The 24,411-nt window shown below is 45.8% G+C and overlaps 1 protein-coding gene across 1 annotated transcript; it reads left to right on the top strand.

Moving 5' to 3' along the window:
* On the top strand, nt 1-24,134 carry POU2AF1 (POU class 2 homeobox associating factor 1). Its single transcript, XM_036324556.1, has 5 exons — nt 1-99; nt 19,501-19,631; nt 20,131-20,173; nt 20,256-20,521; nt 23,067-24,134. Exons 1-5 carry the CDS (start codon nt 84-86, stop codon nt 23,379-23,381), a joined length of 771 nt encoding a protein of 256 aa, XP_036180449.1. The 5' UTR covers nt 1-83; the 3' UTR covers nt 23,382-24,134.
* Nucleotides 24,135-24,411: the final 277 nt, after the last annotated feature.

Below are 24,411 nucleotides of genomic sequence, written 5' to 3'. Positions count from 1 at the left end.
TGGAGGAAAGCACACCCAGGTCTCACATTAAAGAAGCCAAACTGTCTGCTTCAAAGAAAAAAGGCAACATCCTGTCACAGGCCATGCTCTGGCAAAAATGTAAGTGCTTTGCCTGTGGCTGTCAGAGCCCCATTAGCGTGGGTAGGGGCGGGGGGCTCACCAGTTAGCCTGAAACTGGGAGGTGGTGGTAGTGGAATGGGGGGGGAGGGGAGCAGGGTCTGGGGTCCCAGCCAGGCTCGCAGGGAGGAAGGAGGTGGGTGAGACAGAGCCCATGGAGAAAGCACCCTGGCAGGGTGATCAGGGTGATGCTGATTTTCCAGGTTGGAGGGGAACGAACTACTGTTTCCAGGTGGGAAGGCTGTGGTCCCTCGGCTGCTGGGCATGAATCACTGCGGGGAAGAAAGGGCGGTTTATGATTCACAAAACAAAAGTCAAATGTGCTGTTGGTTTGGGGCAGGGAGGGGAAAGCCAGGGAGGTCTTTACGTGACTTTATTTTATAAACAGCTGCTCTGTAGCCCACGGTTCAGTTCCGTGGGCCCGCTGCTCTCCGAGTCGCTTAGCCTCTGCCAGGCAGGTGTGGTTTGTGTCTGTGGACACAGGGGGCTTGGGGGGGACAGGGGAGGTGGGCTTTGTCACGCGTGGCTTCATCACTCCACTGTCCTGCCTCTTGTCATTCTTCCCATTCTGTGGCAAGGCGGGTGCAAAAGGACAGCAGGTCTATCTGTTACTTTATGTTTATCCCTGGAGTCGGATGGAACAATTGTGAACTTTATTTTCCATTTATGTGGGACTGAACGGAGACTTGTATTATTAATAATTGAAATCATACAGAGCTTATCTACAACATTTCTTTCTTGAAATAACAAAGTCAACTCAGTGGCCACATGCGAGTTGAACCTTATTGGGGCTTGGATCTGGACTTCCTCAAGAAAGAAGTATTACTAAAAAATGGCTCTATCGATCATTTTAAAATGCCTTTTCATGAATTCAGGTATGCACTACCTCAAGCAAACTTAATATAAGAAAATCTAGATTTACAGAAAAAGATAAATTAGGGAGTGTGTTTATTTTACAAAAGATATTCTATTGGAGCCCTTAAAGGTCTGAAAATATACCTTCATTGATTAAAACATAACTTACAATCCCTTTATTGCCCATTCATTGTTCCTGTATTTCTTGTGTAAACTCCCTGGAATTGAGCTGGTTAATGTGTAATATGGAGGAGTGACTTCAAAATCTCTCAGATCATGAAGTCTCATCATTGTTTGATATTGGCAAGATGCAATTTTTTAAAATAAAAAGAAATGAATTCTAATTTGGGTTTGAGAGTCATGGAATCCTTCCAAGAGAGTTGGGGATATTCTAGTATGGGTGGCGTGTAACTGCTACTAGAGGAGGATACAGCAAGACCCTGGCCTTCAGGGACAATGGGAGCCAGCCCCCTGGGCATGCCTATGGCCAAGGGTGGGTGGGCATCATCACTGCCTCTACTGGGAGCTGCTGTGGGTCCCTACACCCTGACACTCAGAGCTGAGTCAGTGGGTTCTATGTGAGCCCCCTGGAGGGACTTCTGCTTTGATTCCTATCTACTCAGAGCAAGGCACTCTCCTTTTATTTGTAATTTTTAGGGTTATCCATGTAAAATGGGGTATAGGTAATAGCCATTCTGCAGAGTCCCCCTGAGTAAGCTGAGATGCTGTGGAAATGATGTTGATTGCCCTGGTTTTGCTTCAGTGTCTGAGACAGGGGCTGCTTCTTGCATTCATATTCTCCCCTCTTGGTTACACACTACATTTCTTCTTCTTTAAGTCCTCCTAAGAGACTAGAAGTTTTATAAAATGGGACGCTAGAGGCATGTTATCTGCTCATACCCTGGAGGTCAAATCAGGGGCCACAAAACCCCATCCTTAGGGAGACCGCACTGTAAGCTCATCAGTGGAATAACTGGGCAAACTTTCTCCATGACAGAGGCACATAGTGAAGATTCTCTCTCATTGTCCTTTGGCACCTTAAAGGGACTTAGGGAAGGCCCCAGGCACCAGAGCCATGATCTTACCCTGGATCCAAGTAAGGCCCTTGTCTAGGGCACTGAGGGTGCCTAGGTGACTAAGCCCTGTGGGAAAACCAGTAAAAATAGGGCAGCATGTGTCAGCCCACTTCGAATCATCTGGTGGAAGGGCAGGGTTTGAAATCAGACACCAAGAGTGCTGAAAAGGCACTTTCTTTTTTCAGAAAACATCCTGGAGGCATGAGCTGAAATGACTGTGCTGTGAGGTTCTGGAAAGGGTTAAGAAAACATTCACTTTGTGATTGCCGCCTCCTCCCTACCTGGCCCATGACCCCCGTTTGTGGACTAAATGTGAACATGGGCTTTAGTTCAGATCAGCTCAGAACTGCTGCCACATAGACATGGAAATCTTCAAGCCCCATTCATGGACTTGAGCTTTGCTTGACTGATCAATTGGATAAAGTAGTCACTCAACCTGCAAATTCTCCCCCTGGCTTCCGCACCTGGTCCTGCAGGTTCCATGAGGAGGTGAAGCACTAACATCCACCCCAACAAGAAGCCCTTGCTCAGGCCATTTACTAACAGTCAGTGAGCGGAAACGGCAGGAGCGATGGAGTGAGATGAGTCTGGGGTTGAAAATTGGCTCTTCAGCCGAATTATCTCACCTTATATTCTTAACAGCCTAGAAAATGGGGGCGCTAATCACCACCTTACAAGGTTTCTGTCAGAGCTAAATGAATGTCCTCAAGTCTCCTGATAAGTAATGATAGTGATGAGCGAGCCCTTCCCTCCTGCGACACCTCCGTGGGCCCATCTCCAGTGATCAGGTTGCTGCAGATTCCTTCATGTCTGTCCTTTCCCACAGTTTGATTAGAATGGTTTAAAAGGCACAAAATATTCTTGAGTGATAGGATCTTACAATTAGTTTTCCTAGGCTCTGTCTAACTCAGGGGTCTGCACACAATGGCCGGTGTGCCAAATCTGCCCCAACATACCTGTTTTTGTAAACACAATTTTACCAGAGCACATCCGTGTCTATTTGTTTACATGTTGTATGGGCTGCTTTTGCTATAACAGGAGAGTTGAGTAGTTGCCACAGGGATTATATGGCCTGCAAAGCCTAAACTATTTACTACCTGGTCCTCTACAGATAAAGTATGCTGACCTCAGGTCTGAACTAATTTGGGTAGTTCTTTTGGTATTCACTTCCTAAGGTCACTCAATATCCTGGGCTTGCACAAAGCCAACACCAATGGAGACAAAGCTTGCAGTCAATTGATAAAATGATTTGCGCAATGCCTGAATTAGATCTGGATGACTTCCTCTTTAAAAGCAATGAGATTGTGTATAATGAACTCAATACCACCTATAGAAAATGAACGAATTGAACAACTTTTTTGTTTGTTTTTGTTTTTTTACTCTTGTTACTTGTGTAGGGTAAGACCCATGTGATGACGAAATGCAGGCCTGAGTGGTTGTCTGAATTGACTGGTTGTCTTGATGTCCCATAGGCTTAGCTTTGACATTTCTTTGCTGTGGTGCTCAAGGAGGCACCTTAGGAATGGGGAGTAGTTATCTCAGATTTTATGGTATGGATGTGCCTTTGCTTTTAGACAACTTGAATGGGGGCAGAGGTTCAGCGGACAGATAAATTAAGGCCTCAAAATTCTCATTAACATAGACCTCCGGATTTACTCCAGGTTTCCTCTAATGGCCAACTCTTCTGAGGCAGTTAAAAATGCAGTTATGCCGAAACCGGTTTGGCTAGTGGATAGAGCGTTAGCCTGCGGACTGAAGGGTCCCAGGTTCGATTCCAGTCAAGGGCTTGTTTCTTGGTTGCAGGCACATCCCCTGTGGGGAGATGTGCAGGAGGCAGCTGATCAATGTTTCTCTCTCATTGATGTTTCTAACTCTCTATCCCTCTCCCTTTCTCTCTGTAAAAAATCAATAAAATATATTTTAAAAAATATATAAAAATGCAGTCAAAGATAAGAAAAATCTATAACATACATACACTTTTTGGAACTCTTTCTCCTGGGTAAGTTCAGGCAAACTTACAACAAGAAGTAATTTAGGTCTGTGGAGTGCCTCTTAATATTTCTATTCTGTTATCACCTTTGCTTACTTAATAAGCCTAATAAGCACCTTTAGTTCTTATCAAGTTTATTGATTGATTCAGTGGTTTTCTTGATAAGGGCAAGTAGGGTCTAAAAGACACACAGGGATTCAATAAGTGACACACATGTACTCAGCACACAGATTAATTGGTAAAAGAGCAGATGATTTTCAAGGTGGGAACTTTACTTTCTTTTCTCTATATTTACAAAAAAAAAAAAAAAAAAATGCCAACTTTGTCTCCCTCTATACCCAGAAAGTCCCTGAGTCAGAGATTGTGAAAGCTTTCTTCCAGTTCAAAGCTGCAAATCTGTTCTGTTGTGAGGATCAGAAAAGAACCAAGGTCATTTACAATTATTAGCTAAATATCTGGATATTTAAGTCAATTCATTAGAAGTCCTGTATATTTTTGCTTTTAAGCTTTTCAAAGTAAAGGTTTAGATTTTATTTTTTTTCCTCTGACTTATTTCTAAAGTTTATTTTCCCACGCAATAAAGATATCCATCAATTTCTCATTTTGAGCCAACCAAGCCAAAGTTGGCCAATTGATTCTGATCATTAGCATAATTTTCGCCTTTCTGATATATTTAGCAACATTCCAGTTTTTGCATTTTTATAGAACAACTGCTTGATCAGAGTGGGCCTGGCTGGGATGGAGAGGCCTTCTCTGAACCCTGTGGTCCTGGTTGTATGAAGCTGTGGATGAAGCTTCAGGCAGAACACGTGATCCTACTTTTGAGTCCTTGGGTAGTAAGTGTGGGGCTTAGGCAAGCCACCTCGTTGCTCTGGGTCTCCCGTGTTCCTCCTGTAAAATGGCCTCGCATTTCCCTGCTCAGGGCAAAGAGGTTGACCTTGACTGAACTCCTTTTCCAGCTCTAATTGCTTTCATGGGTGCTTATAAGAAATCAATATGTGCTTTCAAACACAAGTCCCTAGTTTAACAAAAGAGTTCTTGTATCTGCTTGGAGCAGTGCTTTTCAACCTTGGCTACACATCGGAATGCTCTGGGAGATTTAAGAAATACTGATGCCTGGGTCCCAACCGGAGGTTCTCTTTAAATTGCCCAAGGCATTCGATTTTCAGATGCCTCCCCGGTGATTCTAACGGGTGGTCAATGTGAAAACGACTGACCTGGAGGTTGAAATTGATGGCTTCCAATACACTTTTGCACAGCGTACTGCTGCGAGCAGAAAATGTTCAATCCTTTTCATCGGGGCAAATATCAGCTATGGGGCACTGAGTACTTATTTGACGCTGTGCAGGGTACCAGATGTTCTGTTGGTCACTCTGGATTAGATTTGGTGGCTAGTAAAGGGACTTGAAGCGATATGGATTTAAATAAGACAGTGGTGTACGTTCTCTCACATGAAAGAAGTTGCAGTGGGCTGGGCAGGACTGTATGGAGTCTCTACAGTGCCCACAGGGTCCCCGCTACTTCTGTCATCCTGGCCTGCTTTCCTTCACATAGGGCTTTTGTCCTCAAGATTGCTTCAGAGTTGCCACTGTAGCTCTAGCCATCATATCTGTGTTTTGGAAAAGTAAGAAGAAAAGGGAAAGGCAAAAAAAAAAAGCATACCTCTCTATCATTGCCCCTCCCCAATACACAAAGCATGCGAATCACACCCCAAATATTGTCTTGCTAAGCTGTCCCATCTCCTTGTTCTGCTTCTTGTCTCACACGCAGGGCTTAGGTAAAGCACAGGCCTTTCATGTTAGACAAAGAAGCAATGGCAAACAAAAATAAAAAATTGCAGTACCTGGCAGATGTCTGTTCATGTCTTAAAAATCTAATTTTTGGGGGGAGGAGGGAAGATGTTTTCATTAAACATAAACAAAGAAGGATTCCTATCAAGATATATAAAGAACACTTTCAAATCAATGAAAAACTTAAGTTACAGTCAATTACAAATTAGTAAGATGATCTGATAAAAATTGCAAGAAATTTGAAAAGGTACTTCGTAAAATGGACAATAATTATATAAAACTATATTAATTCCAGTGAAATAATAAATGAGATTTCTCTTCACATTCACCAAAATGCTTAAAAATAAAAATTTTGATCATTTAAGTTTAGTAGGAATGTGGATCAAACATTCCTCCAAACATTTTAGAAAACATATTGGCATTATTAACTAAACTTGAACATAACATATAATCTGGCAGTATCTACCAGAAATTCATTAGTGTGTATAAGAAGAATACACATATAAAATACTATTTATAGCATCATTAATCACAATAGCTAAAAACCAATAACCACACAAATAGCCATCCAGTCTAAATAATAAGTCAATGAAACACTAACAATAATAAAAATGTTAACTGTAACTACATGTAAAAAAATAAGCGAATCCAACAGTTTTAGCCAAATAATGAAAAAACAAGCAATTATTTATTGGGTTATTCTCTTTATGTAAAGTTAAAAAAAACCCAAAAAACCCCCCACGAATCTACAATGTTAGAAACCATGCTTCTTATAAGCTTTGGATAGGCGAGAGAAGAATGTTTGAAAGGGAATATGAAGGAAATGTCTGGGATCCTCAGTATTCTGTTCCTTGAACTATTTATCTAGTTAATAATAATTTATTGAATTCCATATACATTTTAATGTACTTTTCTGTGTATATGGTAAAAAATTGAAAAGGATGTTTGATGCACTTTAGGATAAAGAAAAATGGAAATAGATGTAAATGCTCTTCAATACATTGAAAACTTATTTTTGATGCCTGTGTTTCAGCTCACCTTTTGAAGGAAATAAGGTCTGTGCCCTGTTGCTATACTTTCTCTGTGGGGCTCTTTGCAGATATTTTAGCTGCAGGGCAGGGCAGAAAAAGGAGAGAAGACCAAGAATCTCCCCAGAATAACCCAGCCCGCCTGTTTTTTCGGACAGCACTAATGGGGAGTCTTGTGTGGCAGCCTGTGCTGGGGGCCAAGGCTTCCTTCTCCTTGGCACGTTTCCTTCTTTCTGAACTGATCAGACTTCAGAAGAGTCAGGGTATCCCTTCATGTGTGTGTGTGTGTGTGTGTGTGTGTGTGTGTGTAGGTGTGCGTGTGGAAAACAAGGCGTAGGGCGTAGGGTTTAATTTTGAATTACAGAGTGACATCTTTGTTCATTCTTTGCCTTCAGTGGTTTACAGTTAGCCTCTGGGGCAGGCAGACCTGAGTTTGAACCCTAGATTTATGCCTCACTGATGTATGATACTGGCAAGTCCATTCACCTGCTCTGTGGCCATTTCCTTACATATATGGTGGGAATTCAGTTCTTCACAGGGTGTGATAGGTGCTCACTACAGTGGCTGGCATTAAGTCAATACTCAATAAATATTAGTTACTATTGTTATTTTCCCATTCCTTCTCACTTTTACCTCTGAGGACAAAGGTGATGCAACTAATTCTAGGTTATAGTTGTGTGTCCTCTTGAGTTCTGCACTTTTTGTGAAATAGCAGGACACGCCTTTCCATGTAATTCATGGGGAGGTTAGTGACCAGGGCTAATGGTTAAGTGGGCCATTCTGTGACCAGACTTGGAACTTGAGCCACAATCTCCTAGCAACCCTGTACGGTGTGGTGGTGAAGGCTGGTACTGACTGGCAAGCTTGTATTTGTTTTTATTTTAGGAGATTGAACTGAGGTGTTTATAATCTAGCTGCAAGGAGGATGCCACTGGGGTATGCAAAAAATAGCACAAATGATAGCGAAAAATGAAACAGCAATGTGCTGCCTCTTTTCTTAGTAATGGTTTCATTAGTATCGCTTTCTGGGAAGAGCACGTAGCCAAAGCATTATGAGCCAGAATCATTCTCAGGCCAGGTGTTGGGACCAAAAAGGATCTGATCACATGTAGATGAAGCTGAATTACTTTTCAGTCCTCTGGAAAGAATCATAGATTTAATTGGAAGAGAGAACGAGTCCAAAGATTGTCATAACTCTACAGAACTGAAAAATGTTGGGGAGATGGAAAAGAAAGGAAAAAAGGGAGGCAAGGGGATAAAAAATAGGAGCAAGTTTTAGTGCAGAATGAAAGCAAGATCAATTCAGGAAAGAAAGGTGTACAAGGAAAATCAGCCCTCTCTTTATCATCCCATGCATGCATGCATGCATGCATCTATCCAATCATGCAATTATTTCTAAATAGAGAATTCAACTAATAAAATAAATTACCTTCAGCAGGAGGGAAGCAAAGATGGAATTAAGGAAGGTACCATGGAGCATATAGCATTGGATATGAAGCCCCAGGAATAAATGATAATCAGCCTGGCTGCCGGTTGAGCGTCAACATATGAACCAGGTGGTCGAGGTTCAGTTCCCGGTTAGGTCCCTAGTGGTGAGGTGTGCGGGAAGCAACTGGTCAAGGATTCTCTTTCATCATTGATGTTTTTGTCTCTCTTTCCTCTCCTTTTCTCGCTCTGAGATCAATAAAAATATGTTGAAAGAAAAAAAAAGAATAAATGATAATTAGACTATTTGCATAGATGCTGGGAGTAAGGAGGCATCTTAGGACATAAAGTATGGGAAGAAAATCAGAGAATATCTAGGTTGGTATCTACAACATTTTTGCCATAAATTGCTTTATTTAAACGAAACCTACTGCAGAGCTCCAATACAAAAATAAAAATGGAGAAGCTTTGTGGGGACATCAGAGCTCAGATTGCTCATTCATACCTCTGCTCCCTTCTCTTTATTGGCAGCTACAGGCACCTTTGCCATATTCAGGGTTCTTTAAGCTACACACATTGACAGCTCTGACCTCAACCAATCCTCCACTCCTTCAGCAAGATCCCTAACAGCTGGTCACAGGTCCTTGGTTACTTCCAGGGTAAGGACCTCATTCCTAGAGAAAAGTGAGTCACTGTGAAACATGTTAAATTGATCTCCATGAAGCGTTGAAGCTGCAAAGATTATGTTTTCAGTCTATGTGGGTATCTTGTGAGTTAGGTGGAGGATACATTCCTCAAAGGCTGACCTGGTGGCTTCTTTCCCAGGCTTCATATTCTTTTTTTCTTATTTTTTAAAAATATATTTTCATTGATTTTCAGAGAGTAAGGGAGAGGGAGAGAGAGAAAGAAACATCAATGATGACAGAGAATCATTGATTGGCTGCCTCCTGTATACCCCCTACTGGGGCATGTGTCCTTGATCAGAATAGATCCCAGGACCCTTCAGTTCACAGGCTGATGATCTATCCTGAGCCAAACCGGCGAGGGCCCAGGCTTCATATTCTAACAACTTCTCCAGTGTCTTCACAAGGGAATCCCCCCAAATCATGGGGACATTGGTTAGTAAACCAGAGACCTAGCAAAAAAGCTCATCTTGACTGGCAATTATATCTCACATCATGAATCAATGATCAGAGCCGCTTTCATTTACATAGGCTGTACCCCAAGCTACCACGAGCTGGGGTTGGACCCAAAGTGTACAGCTGATGTCGAGTTTGAAGAGTCCTTCCTCCAAGGAAATGGTTCGTATCTGACGGTCTCAGGAAAAGTTTATTTCTTTTGTAAGAATCCCTTTGGTCTTGCCCTGGTAGGGTGGCTCAGTTGGTTGAATCATTGTCTCATGTACCAAACATATTTCGGTTTTAATTCCAGGTCAGGGCACATACCTAGGTTACAGGTGTGATCTCTGGTTGGGATGCATATGGGAGGCAGCTCTCTCTCTCTCTCTCTCTCTCTCTCTCTCTCTCTCTCTCTCTCCCCTTCCCCTCTCTCTAAAATTCAATAATTTTTTTTTTAAAAAACATCACATCCTCAGGTGAGGATTAAAAAAGGAATATTTTTAGTCCTAAAAATTCCAAACTAGTTGTTGTTTAAAATCAAGGGACAAGCAGTTGAATTTCCTCTCCTCTAGCTGCCTAACCATCAGTTTTTCTTGTTCTATATCAGACTGGCAATGCTAGATTCTTGGTACAGGTCTTGATCTAACAAGGAAAGAAGTATCAGTCCCCTCTGTTCCACCTCCTCACTCAGGTGCTGCCTTGCTATAAAATTCGGGTGGGCACCTTGGGTTGGTTCACCCCCTAATATGGTCTTATGCTCTCAGTATGAGTCCTTTCTTCCCTTTGTTTGATCCCTGCTGCTGTTGATAAAGCTGATATGTCAGCCAGAAGTATGCCTTGCCCTAACAGATGACAAAAGTCCCCTCTCTGACCACTGAAGAGCCCTTTGAAGAAGAGTCCATGACTATGGCCTTAACCAGGGCTATGTCCCTAGCCTTTTGTAGAGACATACAGGTTCCTTGAGGGGCCACACCTGATGTCAGGACAAGGACGTGCCACATTACTTTGCTACTTAAAAACCTCTAATATGCTTCATCTTGGGGTCATCCTTTATTTTATTTTTTTAAAATATATTTTATTGATTTTTTACAGAGAGGAAGGGAGAGGGATAGAGAGTTAGAAATATCAATGAGAGAGAAACATCGATCAGCTGCCTCCTGCACACTCCCTACTGGGGATGTGCCGGCAACCAAGGTACATGCCCTTGACCAGAATAGAACCTGGGACCCTTGAGTCCGCAGGCTGATGCTCTGTCCACTGAGCCAAACTGGTTAGGGCTTGGGGTCATTCTTTAAAAGCTCAAATCTTTCACAAATTTAATCCTCTGTTGGCTTCTGAAGAAAGAAGTCCTTCTGCTTAGCTTATGGTAACTTTATAAGAGGCCAATGTCAGGATTTTGATGTCTCCTGTCCAGGCTTTTTGTATTTGAAAGTGAGGTATTTGACCAGTTTCTCTGTAGCATCATTGGCCACCCCCTGCATCCTAAACAGGGCTGTCCTGCTACTTGGGGACATCAGGCCCAGCTATCTGAGGGATGACTTCTAGGAGAACAATGAAGGCAGGTTGCAGCAGGCTTTGCTGGTAGCAGAAGGCCCTGAGTGTATTGAGGATAGAGACATTCAGTATCAGGATATAGCAGGAGAGGGGCAAGTTAGAGCCCCTCTACCAGGCGTGCTTCTTTGGTGAGTGATGGACCATGGAGATCAAAGGAGAATCAGCCACTTGTTGAGCACCTATTATGTACTGGGTCTTTAACTGTGCTAATTTTATATATTCTTCATGATAATCCCATGAGGTAGATATTACCTCATTTTGAAAATGGGGAAACTGAGGCACATGCCGGTTAATTGATTTGCCAAGTGTTGCACAGTAATAAGCTATGTAGTAGCCATTCCAAACTATGTCGACTTGTGTCCCAAACTATATTTTACCACTTCTCAATGTCAAGGATTATAGGGTTGCATTAGATGCTTTTTCCCTCCAAACTGAAATACATACACCCTTAGATGGAGGTGTGCTCTGGTTTATTGATGGTAGTGGTAGTGTGAATCAGAAGCCCTGAAAATTTGAATTTCAGGATATCTGAGACTCAGTATAGGACCTCTGAAGCCAGCTGATTTACATCTTCAAATCCGAGTTCCTAGAACTGGTCTTCCCCAGTGGGCTAATTAGGAGAGGATATGGGCAGCTGGTGGAAACATCTTTGGGTTCATCTAGGATCCCTAGGCTGGGGAAGGACCCTGAACATTTGGGGCTACTTTGTATATCTTGATGTGGCTGAGCCTGGTGCCAGAACAATCATGCTTCTTCCTCTTTGTGCAACCGGAACACTTCAACTCTGAAGCAGGCACATCTCTGTCATAGTTCATAACTCTAGGTTTGCAATTATTTGACTAAGTCCATATACCCCACTAGACTATACAGTAAGCTCCATGATAGCAAGGACATAGTTTACTCTGCTTAGCAAGTACTTGTCCAGTGAATGCTCTGCCAGGGGTCTCCTGGACTTGCCCCCACCCTGGGACGCGATGCATCTGAGATGGGAACCCTTTCTGCTCTGGTGACGCCAGTTTCTGTAAAAGGCGACAGATGCAGCTGGGTTCTCAGGTGGACCTGTCCACTGTCATTTCAGTCGAAAATACCAAAAATAAAACTTTGCGGGGAATTGTTTGGGTCTCTCAGTTCTCGTCACTGCTCATGTGAGCAGACTGCCAGTAAACTTCTCATGGACTAGTCTCTTCTCTTTAGCCTGGGAACCACCATTTCTTGGCCATCAAGGAAGACTGAATCTGGGTGGTCCAAGCGCACACTCCAACTGGAGGGAGGAGGGTTAGAATTGGACAGGGGATCATTTGAGGACTGACCTCCAGTATTACCCAAAGAAATCAACATGACTTGCCTTGGTAAGGAGGAAGCAGGCAGTGAAGCAAAAATGGACTGTGTTTGGAATCACAGGTCCTGGGTTTAGTTGATGACACTGTTATTTATTTAAATCCCTGGGGAAGTCACGCAACATCTCTGAGCATCACTTTCCTCACCGGTAAAACAGAAGTTAATAGGGACACCTCCCCGGTCTGTTTCAGAAGCTATGGTGAGGCCTCACATGAAATCATTTGTGTCAAAGGCTTTTGGGGCACATAACATCACAAAGGTGAGTGTGGTTATTTATGAGTTCCTGGGAATTAAGGTCATGACCCGGAAACACATAGCTCTTTGGCATGCATTCACTCAACATACACGAGCCTCCACAGAGAAGAGACATTACACGGACGCTGTCTCTGGGAGGAGAGGGCAGAGGGCAGCAGCCTTCCCTGTCTTCTGGGTCTGCAGGAGCTCTGGAAGGAGGATGGGTGCATGGTATGAAAGGCGCCGAGAGCTCCTCGAGCAAGGGCGCCTCAGTAGCGGTGCATGTGAGGAAAGAGTCTGAAGACTCGCACTACAGGCCTTTTGGCTGACCCTGTCCAAGGTCATGCATGCGGTGGCACATTCAGAACATTTGGGACAATCCTTGTGATCCCGAGGCTGCAGAGTGGGGACACCTCAGGCAGGAGCTTGGTGGATGAGAGGAGGCTGTGGGTAAACGGGCTCTCTCTGCAAGCCTAACAATTTGAGAGGAGTGCAATCCTGGGTGAACAGTTCCGGCTGACTCTGGCTTCCTTCCAAAGGGATCACTTGACTCAGAGATCCTTTTCGTCTGGGGCTCTGTGGTTCTGAGACTGAACAATCCTCTGCAGTCACCGCAAACGTACTTGAGGAGCCTTCTCTGGCTCCTCTTATCCGCATTTTCCCTGTAGGTCCTTTTGGCCTGCTTAAAGCTCTGGGGAAATCCTAGGTGTCTGTGGCCCTCCTTAGTCTTTCCCAGTGACCCAACTATGTTGTTGAGTGAGCTCTGTGGGGGTAGATGGGAATATGCCTCTTACAATGGGGATACAGGGAGGGCAAGTGCCCTCCCTTTCTCCAATCAGAACCAAGAAACAGGAAGACATCATGACTTACTCCTCTTTGGTCGTGCCAGTAGTCTTACAAGCAACATCAAACTTCAGTTGCGGTTCACTTTCTCATGTGTTTGGAGCACCTTCCCTAAAACCACCTTTCCGCCCTCTGCCTGGGTGTTATCCAGATTGCTAGAATATAGAGTGTTGATATTTCCTGGCTGCAGGAGCCTCTCAGTTCAAATATAGTGAATAGAAAGCCCACATTGACATGCATATGAGATGTCTTTGTTGGCCTACATTAAAAAAAAAAAAAAAAAAGTAAACTACAATCTAGTGTAAATTGGGTGGGAAAACCTTTTTCGTAGCGCTGTCAAGTCTAATTCTGGCCAAAGCCCAAGCTCTTTCTTCCTGTTTGGAAAAAAATCAGCCATTGTCCATGAATGGAAAGAAAAAATTTGAAAACTTTGACACTCAGACCTTCACCATAAGAAGAACACTCCCATTAGTGTTTCAATCAAGGATCTGAATAATCCTTTAGCCAACCTGAGCTATGCTTTCCCAGGAGTCCTCAGCTTGTCTTGGGCCTAGAACACAAACAGGCTTCTTTACATTAAGGTGAAAAGTGTCGGCAACAGTTTCTGCCTTTCCTTTCAGGTAGAAGCTAGGGCAAGTTCGTTGGCCCTAGGCTTGGATTCCTATTGTTCAATTATTTGAGTTTGGTTTGCTGCAAGTAAAGGGGAAATTATTTGTATTTCTTCTTAATGGGTCTTTTTATAAAAACAATACTGAAGATTCAGCAGCAAAAGAGAAAAATATTTACTGTGGTTGCTTGGAGTGATTAATAGTGCATCACGTGTCTTTCTGAAGGAGGGTTTTGTCTTTCAAAATGCCGTTGTGTTCAAATGCTGCTGCCTTGAGGTTCAACCAGTCCGTTGGGAATGGAAGGTGGTTTCAGAGAGTGAGAGTGTCAAGATGGGTGGGATAGGCTCCTCTTCCTGGCCCCCTGGTGAGGAACCCGTGGGCTTATTCTGAATCCCACGCACCCTTAGAGCAGCAGTCCCAACTGGTGTCGGCTCCGATGGCTTTTGGGAAATCCGTAACAGCACAGTGGCTGGGAGGGAGGAGAGACTTCTTTCAAGAGCATCTTGAAGGCTGTTCTAGGGAACACCTGTCTGAAGAGGGCTCTTTGAAAGCCTCCCAGAGGAGAAGTTACAGGGACCAGTTACAGGGTATGGGCTCTGCTCAGAGCCATTAGGAGGGACCTACCTCCTTAGCCCAGTAGTTTCCTCGCTTTGGCATAGATGCAGTTTGCATGGGGTCACTAAATAAACAAGTGCTGACAATTTTGCATATTTCCTCAGTGGTATTTATTATGCCTTCATCCAGGCACTGGAGGGCCCTGTTTATTTAAATCAGGAGAATCCACATGTCCCCTGCTCCTGGTGCAGAGCAAGCACAGTGCCTACATGCAGCCAGAGCGCAGTCTGAGGAGACCCGTCGGCTTGAAGTTGTCATGGTCCCTGCTCCCCAGCGGAACAGCAGCTGCACGACTCTTATTTTTGTGATGTGGGGCATGTCCGGGTGTGTGGCAGGGGGAACTGAAATGTCTCTGTTGACTTTTTATACCTTCAGATTTTTTCTCATTGCTCTTTTTGGAAAAGGGAAGCCCTTATTGGGGCAAATTCATAGGTTTTTCTGTAAATGAGATTTGTGTGTGTGTTTTTTACCCCCACACTCCAGTGGTGGAAAGGCAGAATGGCTGAAGTTCTCCTGAAAAAGGAGATTCCCACAGAGGCCAAGAGGCTTGTGTTTAGGTGAAAAGATCTTCCCCAGTGATGGATCTGTGGATGCCCGCGGGAGACCTGAAGGGCCTTCAGAGCACAGGACACGTGGTGAGAAAGCTTCAGGCTTTGAGGGTGTATGACCTGGAGCTGCAGTTTGATCAGGGGAAATTTAAATTTCTGGTCAACTCTACTTTGGGAAATTGGATTTTCATCTTCTGTGTAACTCATTTCAATCTCCTGTTTAATTTTCTTTGGCTCTTCTTTTATTTATTATTATTATTTTAAGAAATTATTTTTAATAGTCGTACATTTTTCTTTTAAATATTCTGGTTTGGTTTTGTTAAAGCTAGTTTGATGCAAAGATCCAGAAGCTGCAAGACAAGGCAATCATGATTTCAGACAAACTGTTTCTCCTCCTCCAAACTTGTATTCGTAGGCTCATGTCTCATGCTGGTGGCAGTAGGGATTACAGTGTTTATGGTGGCATTAGAAATGTTTATTGTTACAAAGGTCAGTGTGAAATGTACCAACTGCAAGTTTTCACCTTGCAAATACACTTGGCTGTCGGGATCCTGTGGGAATTGTCTTGAGGCTTCAGAGTCTATATTTCCCGGTCACTTTGTGAAGATACTCTCAGAAGCACCCTCGCGTGGCCTCCTGCCTGCAGTCAGTTACAGGAATCTTTGGCAGCTGCTGGTGGTGGACTCATGGGTGGGCAGTCAGGCGCTCCCTGGGAGCCATGGGAGTTCTGTGACTGCAATAGTTACTGCTCTCCATATGGTGGTTGTGCCAGGGCACACCTGTTGACACTGTGGGTTCCAGGAACTCCAGGCATCAGAGGGTGATGCCCTCTGCTCATAGCACCTCCCCCAAGCCCTCTTTGTTCATTGATTCAAAAACAACAGGAGGCAGGAAGCCTTTGCTTGACAAGGTCCTCGAAATGCCCAGCTGGTAACTTTTCGGCCAAGGGTTAGAGGGCCGTTCCTGGGAGATAGTGGGATCCGGCATGTTCTCAGGGTCTCGGTGCTTCCTCAGAAATGTACATGCAAATCAGGCTGGGTGGAGGGTTAGCTATAGACCTTTCTTTGATCTGGTCTGAGAAGTGTGCCTGTGGTTCAAGTCTTTCTTGTCCCCCAACTAGAATGTGACCGCAGTGCTCAGACCCCCAAACAACCCTGTGCCCCGAGTTTCTTCTGAAGGCAGAATGCGTGAGGCTGCACTTGGCGCTTGAGAATAGCTGGACACCCAGTGAGAGACAAGTTTAGGCTGAGTGATGAACAAAGCTGATGTGGCGAGGGTGGCCGTGAGAATGAGTAAGCAGAGTGTGGGAGGACAGGTGTCCTCTTCTCTGAGCTGTCAGGCCACACCTGGGTCTGTGGTCAGCACTGGGCATCGCCCGTCATAAGGGGAAGTGAAAGTGGAACTTGTGCAGGAGCAATGCGAGTAGAAAGAAGGTTTGGAGGGATTCAAAACACATCTTTAAGAAATAGCTGAAGACACTGTACAGGGGACCTGGTATCTGTCTACAGATGCTGGGAAGGGCTGCTACTATTACTGCTACTCATGAATATACAGGGTGGGGCAAAAGTAGGCTTACAGTTGTTCATATGGAAAATAATGTAATGATTAATAAATAATAATACAGGAACAAGCTCTGTGTTTTGCACACTCACAATTGTAAGCCTACTTTTGTGCCACCCTGTATGAGCTCACATTGATTTGGTGCTTACTCAGTGCAAGCTCTATTCTAAGTATTTACATGTAAATTCACAAATTACCCTACAAAGTACATACCGTCATCATTATCTTCTTTTTACAGATAAGGACACTATTAATGGATTATAAATTGTGAGTTTCATTGGAAGGCAATGCAAGGAAAAGTGGTGTTTTGTTACCACATATTTTTTTAATATACTTTTATTAATTTCAGAGAGAAAGAGAGATAGAAATATCAACGATGAGAGAAACTCATTGATTGGTTACACCCTGCATGCCCTCCACTGGGGAACGAGGCTAGGCATGTGCCCTGAACCAGTGATCTCTTGTTTCCTAAGTCGATGCTTAACAGCTGAGCCACACCAGCCAGGCGAAAATAGCATGTTTTTAACATTTACTATATGCTGGATATGGTTTGGGGAGTTTCCCATGTATTATTTTAGTTAAATCTTCACAACTATTGTGTGAAACAGGAGTTATAATCTCTACTTCACAGATGAGAAAATTGAGGCCCAGGGAGGTTAAATAAATCATCTGAATACAGGCATTTTTGGTTCACAGGCCCATTTTCACTGCTACTTAGAACAAAGGTGATGGCGCACAGGTGGTCCTGGGGCACAGGTAACAGGTGGGCTCCCTCTGCTATGCTCTCCTGTTTCAGGCTGAATTCACAGTTGTGAATGTTTCATTCATGCTCGTCTCTCCCACTGGACTGCGAGATGCTTGTGAGCAGCGGCCACACCTGTCTTCTTCCATGCTGCATTCCTAGTGCCTAGGGACATCTGGAAGAATGAATGAATACCAGTAGAGATCCCTTCTTATGACAGCGCAAATTAAAAAGAGAGCAACTCATTTCCTATCAGGATGTTGGAGGAAGTTTCTTGTATTACATCAGGAATGAATTATTAGTGGTTCTCACCTCGGCACAGTTTCCGAATCACCTGAGGGAGTTTTATAAGTCCTAGGATTCCTAGGCCAACATTAAATCCCCAGAACCAGGAGTTTTATAAGTCCTAGGAATCCTAGGCCAACATTAAATCCCCAGCATTAAATGTCCAGGTGCAGGGCATGGGTACCTGTACTTTGTTTTGTGACTTGGCCAGGTCCAAAAGCCCCCACAAATGCATCTGAGTTTGGGGTTCTCTGACTCCACATCATGTGTTCCTGGGGCTCTGAGACACCCCTTCCCACCACTTCCTCTTGCCTTCTCCACCTGCTGAGCCTTGAGGCCAGGCCATGTGTGTGCCTGGAGCACAGATGGAGGTCTGGTGTTGAGTCGGGTACGGGAGCTTATCAACTGGGTATTTACCGAGCAAAGTTCAATCCGGGCAGTGCTGCGGATCCGGATTTAACAGATACCCAGGCTTCCGGGCTTTTGATTCAGAGCCCAGTCCCTGTGGCCCTTATCGGTGGATGATAATGAGTTCTAAGGGCCAGTGCTGCATGTCACCCTGGGCTGTGGACTGTCGGGGCAAGCTGATGGCTGCTGCGGACTTGCTCAGCCAGGACAGAAAGAGCCCTGTTGAGCTCCACGCTTTAGTTCCCCTGCTTTGATGACAAAAGGCAGAGGGGACCTTCTCTCCGCAGCAAGCCTAGAGACCCAGGCACATGGGCCACCATTGGGTATTTGTCATGTATCCCGGGAGCCATGGAGAAAGTGGGAACCGTTTGCTCCAGCCCATTCTAAAGGCCCAGGAGAGGGGAAGGGAAGATGATTGACAGACAGCACATTTTAAATTATCACCCAATCAATGACTCAGCAAATAACTTACTAAGCTTATTATGAATATGCCACTTGGGAAGGTTTAGAGAAATAAGGTACAATATCTGACCTTGAGAAGTTTAGAATCTAGTTAGGGGAATTAGAAATTTACACCGAAAAAGATAACTACTTATTACATAGCAGACTAAAAATGGATTGAATGCTTACCCTGCATCTGATTTTATTCTATGCTTCCCATTTACTAGGTCAGTGATTCCTTATAACATTCCTTTAATAGGAAATTGTAGGGTCAGAAGCACAGAGAGGTATAGTAACTTGCCCAGGATCACACAGCTCTCGAATGTCACAGAGGAAGGTTAAGAGGCCTGTGCCATCTGACTCCGAGTCCCTGCTCTATCTGTCGTCCTCTGCTGCCCCCTGTGATGAATACTAACCAGGTCTGGACGCCCTTGAGAGACAGTAGGATGAAACAAGTTCTGTGGGCTGCAGGGGTTGGCCAGGAACGGTGCACCAGTCTTGGTTAGGAAGAACCAAGGGGCTGAGAAAAGTGAGAGTGAATTCCGACCATGTGACATCTCAAGCGAAGATGAAGCGATGAGACAGGCAAAGAACATGTAGAGAAGTCTAGATAGACCTGGCTGGAGTCAGGGTTTATGTCACAGGCAGCGTGCACAGGGTTGGAGAAATGCATCACCCATTGGCATCACCCTCTGGGGCACTTTCAGTCTAGAGGGGCTCGGTGTTAATCGTCTGGGTGGAGGGGAGCCACAGGGGGCTGAGGCAGGAGGAGTGACAATACTGCAGAAATATGCTAGGAAGTCTCATGTGGCCCTCTGCGCTCAGACACCGCTTAGGTGAGCAGGCAGAGCCTTGAGGAGAGAGGTACTTTGAGGTGGGACTTGACCGAGAAGGGAGATGAGCCCCAAGGATACTGTTTCCATAGCCACAGCGCCAGATCAAGCCCCGGCCCCGGCCCGGCCGTACCAGGGCGTCCGCGTGAAGGAGCCAGTGAAGGAACTGCTGAGGCGGAAACGTGGCCATGCCAGCAGCGGGGCAGCGGTGACACCGACCGCGGTGAGGGGGCCGCGGTGGCCTGTGTGTGGGGGGGTGGGATGGGAGAGATGGGGCAGGAGTGTGCTTCCTTGCCCCATGGGATGCTTGTGGAGCACGAAGGCAATCCTAGCCATAGTTATGGCTGCCAGAGAATGGACTTAGGGAAGAACAGGTTGGTGGGTTCATGAAATGGGATGAGGGATGCGGGCTGGCTGGCTGGCCCACTGAACGAAGCTAACGCCTGAGTGAGTGAATGGCTCCCACATCCTGGTGTGAGTTGATCCCTCCACCCCCAGGAAGAGGGCAATACCAATTCCCCAAGGCCACAGTCTTCTTGCTAAATGGAAACAGGAACCCCTTAAAAGTGTCGCTGGTGGTGGTTGGGATGGGGGCACGTGTTTTGTTCTAACAAGGCTGATTCTCCCCTATACGCTCCTGCCCTGGGGCCCTTGGGGCAAATTTCCTGCAGGGGGCAAGTTGGAGATGGCTGAACACTGACCCTGGTCTTCTTCCCCCCCAGGTGGTGCTGCCCCATCAGCCCCTGGCCACGTACACCACAGTGGGTAAGCGCTCCCCACAGCCCTGGCCTGCTCCAGGCCCCTCATCTGGCGGCCCTGCAGGTCTGTAATTTCCTTCTTCCCACAGGTCCTTCCTGCCTTGACATGGAGGTCGCTGCCTCCACCGTGACGGAGGAGGGGGCCCTGTGTGCCGGCTGGCTCTCTCAGCCTGCCCCTGCCACCCTCCAGCCCCTGGCCCCGTGGACACCCTACACTGAGTATGTGTCCCATGAAGCTGTCAGCTGCCCTTACTCAGCTGACATGTATGTGCAGCCGGTGTGCCCCAGCTACACTGTTGTGGGGCCCTCCTCTGTGCTGACCTACGCCTCCCAGCCACTCATCACTAATGTCACGGTATGTCACTCAAAGGTGGGGCTGAACCAACCCATGTCTAGGGCACTCTTTTAGAACATGGCTGGCTTCTTGATTCTTGATCTTTCTTGTTACTGATTCCCAGGATAATTAGGTCACCTAAACTCACCTCATCCTCCTGGGAGACCTGCTCACATTCCCATTGACCTAAAATATCCTCCACAAAGAAGGCTATGGCCTCCCTTGCCATGCCCAATGCTCCTCGGGGTTGGGATGTCTGCTTCTCTGTCCTGAAGCATCCCTGCTGCCCTGTAAGCAGAGAATAGGTTACCACTTGAGATCTTGATGGAGTCTCCTGCCACAGCCAGACTTTTCTTTCTATTCAGATAAGTGAATGGGTGATCATTCCCTTAACAATGGGATTTGCCAGAGATTTCCAGGTAGAGCAACAGGCGAAACGCGTTTTTCAGAAAACTGTACTTTTGATGGAATCTGACCCACCTGTAGGTCATATTTTTTGAATTAGGCCTCTAGTGTCAGATGGCTTGGGTTCAAATCCCTGGCCCTGGGCTAAGTGACTTAATTTCTCTGAGCCTTGGTGTCCTCATCTGTAAAATGGGAATACTAACAAGAGAGTTGATGTCAGGATCAATGGGATGATGCCTGTAGAGGTCTCAGCATAGTTCCTGGGCTTAGCATAGTTCCTGGCATACAGAAAGCACTTGATTAATGCCAGTTTTTATAATTATCTCAAAGTCGACCAACTACATTAACCAAGGGCTGCCTTCCAGTGCCCAATAGGAAAGGAATGGCCTGTTCCCAAGACTGAAGGAAGGAATAGAAATAGTTTTATGTGAATGGTACCCATTTGATCAAAGACCTGGGAATCCCCCAAATGTTCAAGAGGAGAAAAGTCCTCTGGTTACAACTGTGTCCAGCTTTAGTCCCAAGAAAACGGGAGGTGAACTTGGGGCCTCATGAGTAGTTGTAGAGCCCACCTTGATGACAAAGCTTGCTTTGGTTCTCTAAGACCCCTGCATTTCCCTCAAGGGTTAAGTGTTATCCTGATGCCCCTGTCCTTCAAGTCTCATCCAGGCATGGCCTGCAGGAGCCCTCCTACCCCATGCTCATCTGATTCCCCAGCAAACCGGTTCTGGGGCCTGGATGGTGGTGGATAGAAAGGAGTTAATTCAACACCTTTCCCAGGCAACTAACTCATTTGCATATCAGAGGGCTTGGGGTGGGAGTGGGGGTGGCAGATTTAATGGTTCCCAACCATTTCATGACCAAGGATTCTTTTCATTATTTATCCTTTCATCATTCCCACCTCCTGCTTTGAAAGTTTCTGTGTATCAAACAAGGTATATTTATTAAGAAATAATTTATTTGTTTTGCCACTTTGTAAATTGACTCATCAAAGCTGGTTAGAGCTACCCAGTGGGCACTCCTGATCAGCAGGAGATAAGATCTGTTATGGTACTGGGTTGCTGTAATTCTATCCCTGAGCAAAAAAACCTGCAGTTGTATTAGACCTGCATAGATTTATAACTCAAAAGTGAAGGGTTTCCTTTGGATTTTTGGAATACTGAAAATAATAAGCCCTTGCTGGGAAGCCAGAAGGCCTCTGAGACCCTTTCCAGCTCCATCATTCCATAGGAAAAAGCCTTTAAGCTTTACTACTTAATCTGTGGTCCCTGGACCAGCCACATGGGCATCAGCTGGGATCTGATTAGACCTGCAGAATCCAGGCTCCACCCCTGACCTCCTGTACTGGAATCTCTGTTATAACAAGATCTCTAGGTCATTGAAATAAGCTCTTCCTAAATAATTATACTAATTTAGTCTCAAAAACATGGTGGCAACCGGAGAGAAATATGACAGGGAAGGCAGGAGTGGTAGAGGGAGACTTTGGCCTGTCACACATCATTCCATGCAGAGATATTCCCCTTCCATCTGCTTCCTCAGCGATGGGAGATAGTATGTCTCTCTAGGAGGCTTGACCTGGGTTTGTAGGGTGGTCCTGTGCAGGTGAGAGGCATTGCTTGCAGAGTCCCTAGGACCGTGGCCTTGGTGTTTAGAGGTCTCTGCAATGGCCATAGGGGCCCGGCTGACACGTAGAGGACGATGAGGTCCTGAGAGGTGAGTGAGCTGTGTTCTGCTGGCCCAAGGGGACATCAGAGTGCTGCTGCTGCTGCGTGGAGCCAGGACTGTCTTCTTTTGTGGGCAGCACTGTGCCACCTTTGTGATATAGCTACTATGCTATGCGGCAGGCTTATTGCTTAGCATACAGTATTTTCATCGATTTTAGCATTTCTGAAGTTGGGTTGCATTTTATATTCAATGAAATAGGCTTCTAATGGGATAGTAGCATGAGCAAGGACTTGGAGCTAGTGAGTCACAGAGTAAGGGATACAGCGTGTGTGAGCCTCTCCTGTCAGGGAGGCTTTGAGTGGGTACAGGTGAAGCCCCCTGGAGTGAGACAGCAGGAAAGAGCCTAGTTGAAAGGAAACAGACCCCCTAGAGGACAAGGGTGGCAGTGAATCCTCCAGGGCTGCTAACCCTCGGTCCTGTGTCTCCCCCATCGCAGACGAGAAGTGCCACCACACCCACAGTGGGCCCCCAGCTGGAGGGCCCAGAGCATCAAGCACCGCTCACCTACTTCCCGTGGCCTCAGCCCCTGTCCACGCTGCCCACCTCCACCCTGCAGTACCAGCCTCCGGCCCCAGCTCTGCCCGGGCCCCAGTTTGTCCAGCTCCCCATCTCCATCCCTGAGCCAGTCCTTCAGGACATGGAAGACCCCAGGAGAGCCATCAGTTCCCTGACCATCGACAAGCTGCTGTTGGAGGAAGAGGATAGCGATGCCTACGCGCTCAACCACACGCTCTCCGTGGAAGGCTTTTAGGGCTGGCTCCCACCTGAGAATCCTGCTCCCTGAACCTGGGATTGAACCTCAGATTTCTATCTGTATGGAGTAGCCATTTCTTAACTACACTTTTTACCCCAGAGTAGAATTGCAAATTGACATCCGTCCTCTCTCCCTCCTTCTCTCCTTCTTTGTTTCCTTTCCTTCTTTCATTCCTCTCTTCCTCTCCCTTTCTCATTCCCTTCCCCCATTTCTGTTCCTTTTGGGGAAGGAATGCTAAGGATTTTAGAGGGAATATTTGATGGCATGTGCTGTAGATCTGTGGTCTGGGTGTTTTCATTTCTGCCATGTTTCTTTCCTGGAGATCACCCTTCTTGGGGTGCTCCCTACTTCTAGAGCTGCCCTCTGTCATTTTGAAATGTATGGGGTGCCCTGTGGAAAATGGCCCTGCCAGCACATTCGAGGCCAGACCCAGTGCCACAGTTCTTGAGCCCTCAGTTCCCACAGTTGCTCCTCTGTATTGCCATTCTCAGCATTGGCCAGATTTGCAGTCTACACAGCAAGGTCTCAAGGCCTAGGGCCCAGGGGGTGGGGGAGACAAAACAACACCAACCCTGGTCAGTGTGGCCCTGTTGTTTGAACATTGTCCTGTGCACAAAGGGGTTCCCAGTTTGATGACTGGTCAGGGCACATGCCCCGGTTTTAAGTTCGGTCTCGGTCAGGGTAGATACTGGAGGTAGCTGATGGATGTTGTCTTTCTCTCTCTCTCTCTCTCTCTCTCTCTCTCTCTCTCAAATCAATAAAAACATCTTTTTTTTGGGGGGGGGATGCCAGAGTGGGTGGGGGCATGGTCAGAGGACAGAGGAGGGATGGGTACATGGTGTGTGTATATGGGGTGTGTGTATGTGGGGTGGGAGGGGGATGTGAGGGGAGGGGAAGGTTGGGTTTTACGGGATAGTAGGAGAGTTGAGGAATGGTTTCACTCCAGATTAGTTGGTTATTAAGAATAAACTTAAGAAAACTTGTCTTACGTGGTTTTGCTACTCTCTTTGAGGAAACTTGCAAGGAA

This window comes from Myotis myotis, unplaced genomic scaffold (genome assembly GCF_014108235.1).
Source record: "Myotis myotis isolate mMyoMyo1 unplaced genomic scaffold, mMyoMyo1.p scaffold_m19_p_10, whole genome shotgun sequence".
Classification (NCBI taxonomy): domain Eukaryota; kingdom Metazoa; phylum Chordata; class Mammalia; order Chiroptera; family Vespertilionidae; genus Myotis; species Myotis myotis.
This window is presented reverse-complemented; position numbering and strand designations above follow the sequence as displayed.

Coding starts and splice junctions, on each gene's coding strand:
- POU2AF1 (XM_036324556.1), top strand. Junction 19,632..20,130: donor CAGCGGTGACACCGACCGCG/GTGAGGGGGCCG, acceptor CTTCCCCCCCAG/GTGGTGCTGCCCCATCAGCC. Junction 20,522..23,066: donor CACTCATCACTAATGTCACG/GTATGTCACTCA, acceptor CCCCCATCGCAG/ACGAGAAGTGCCACCACACC.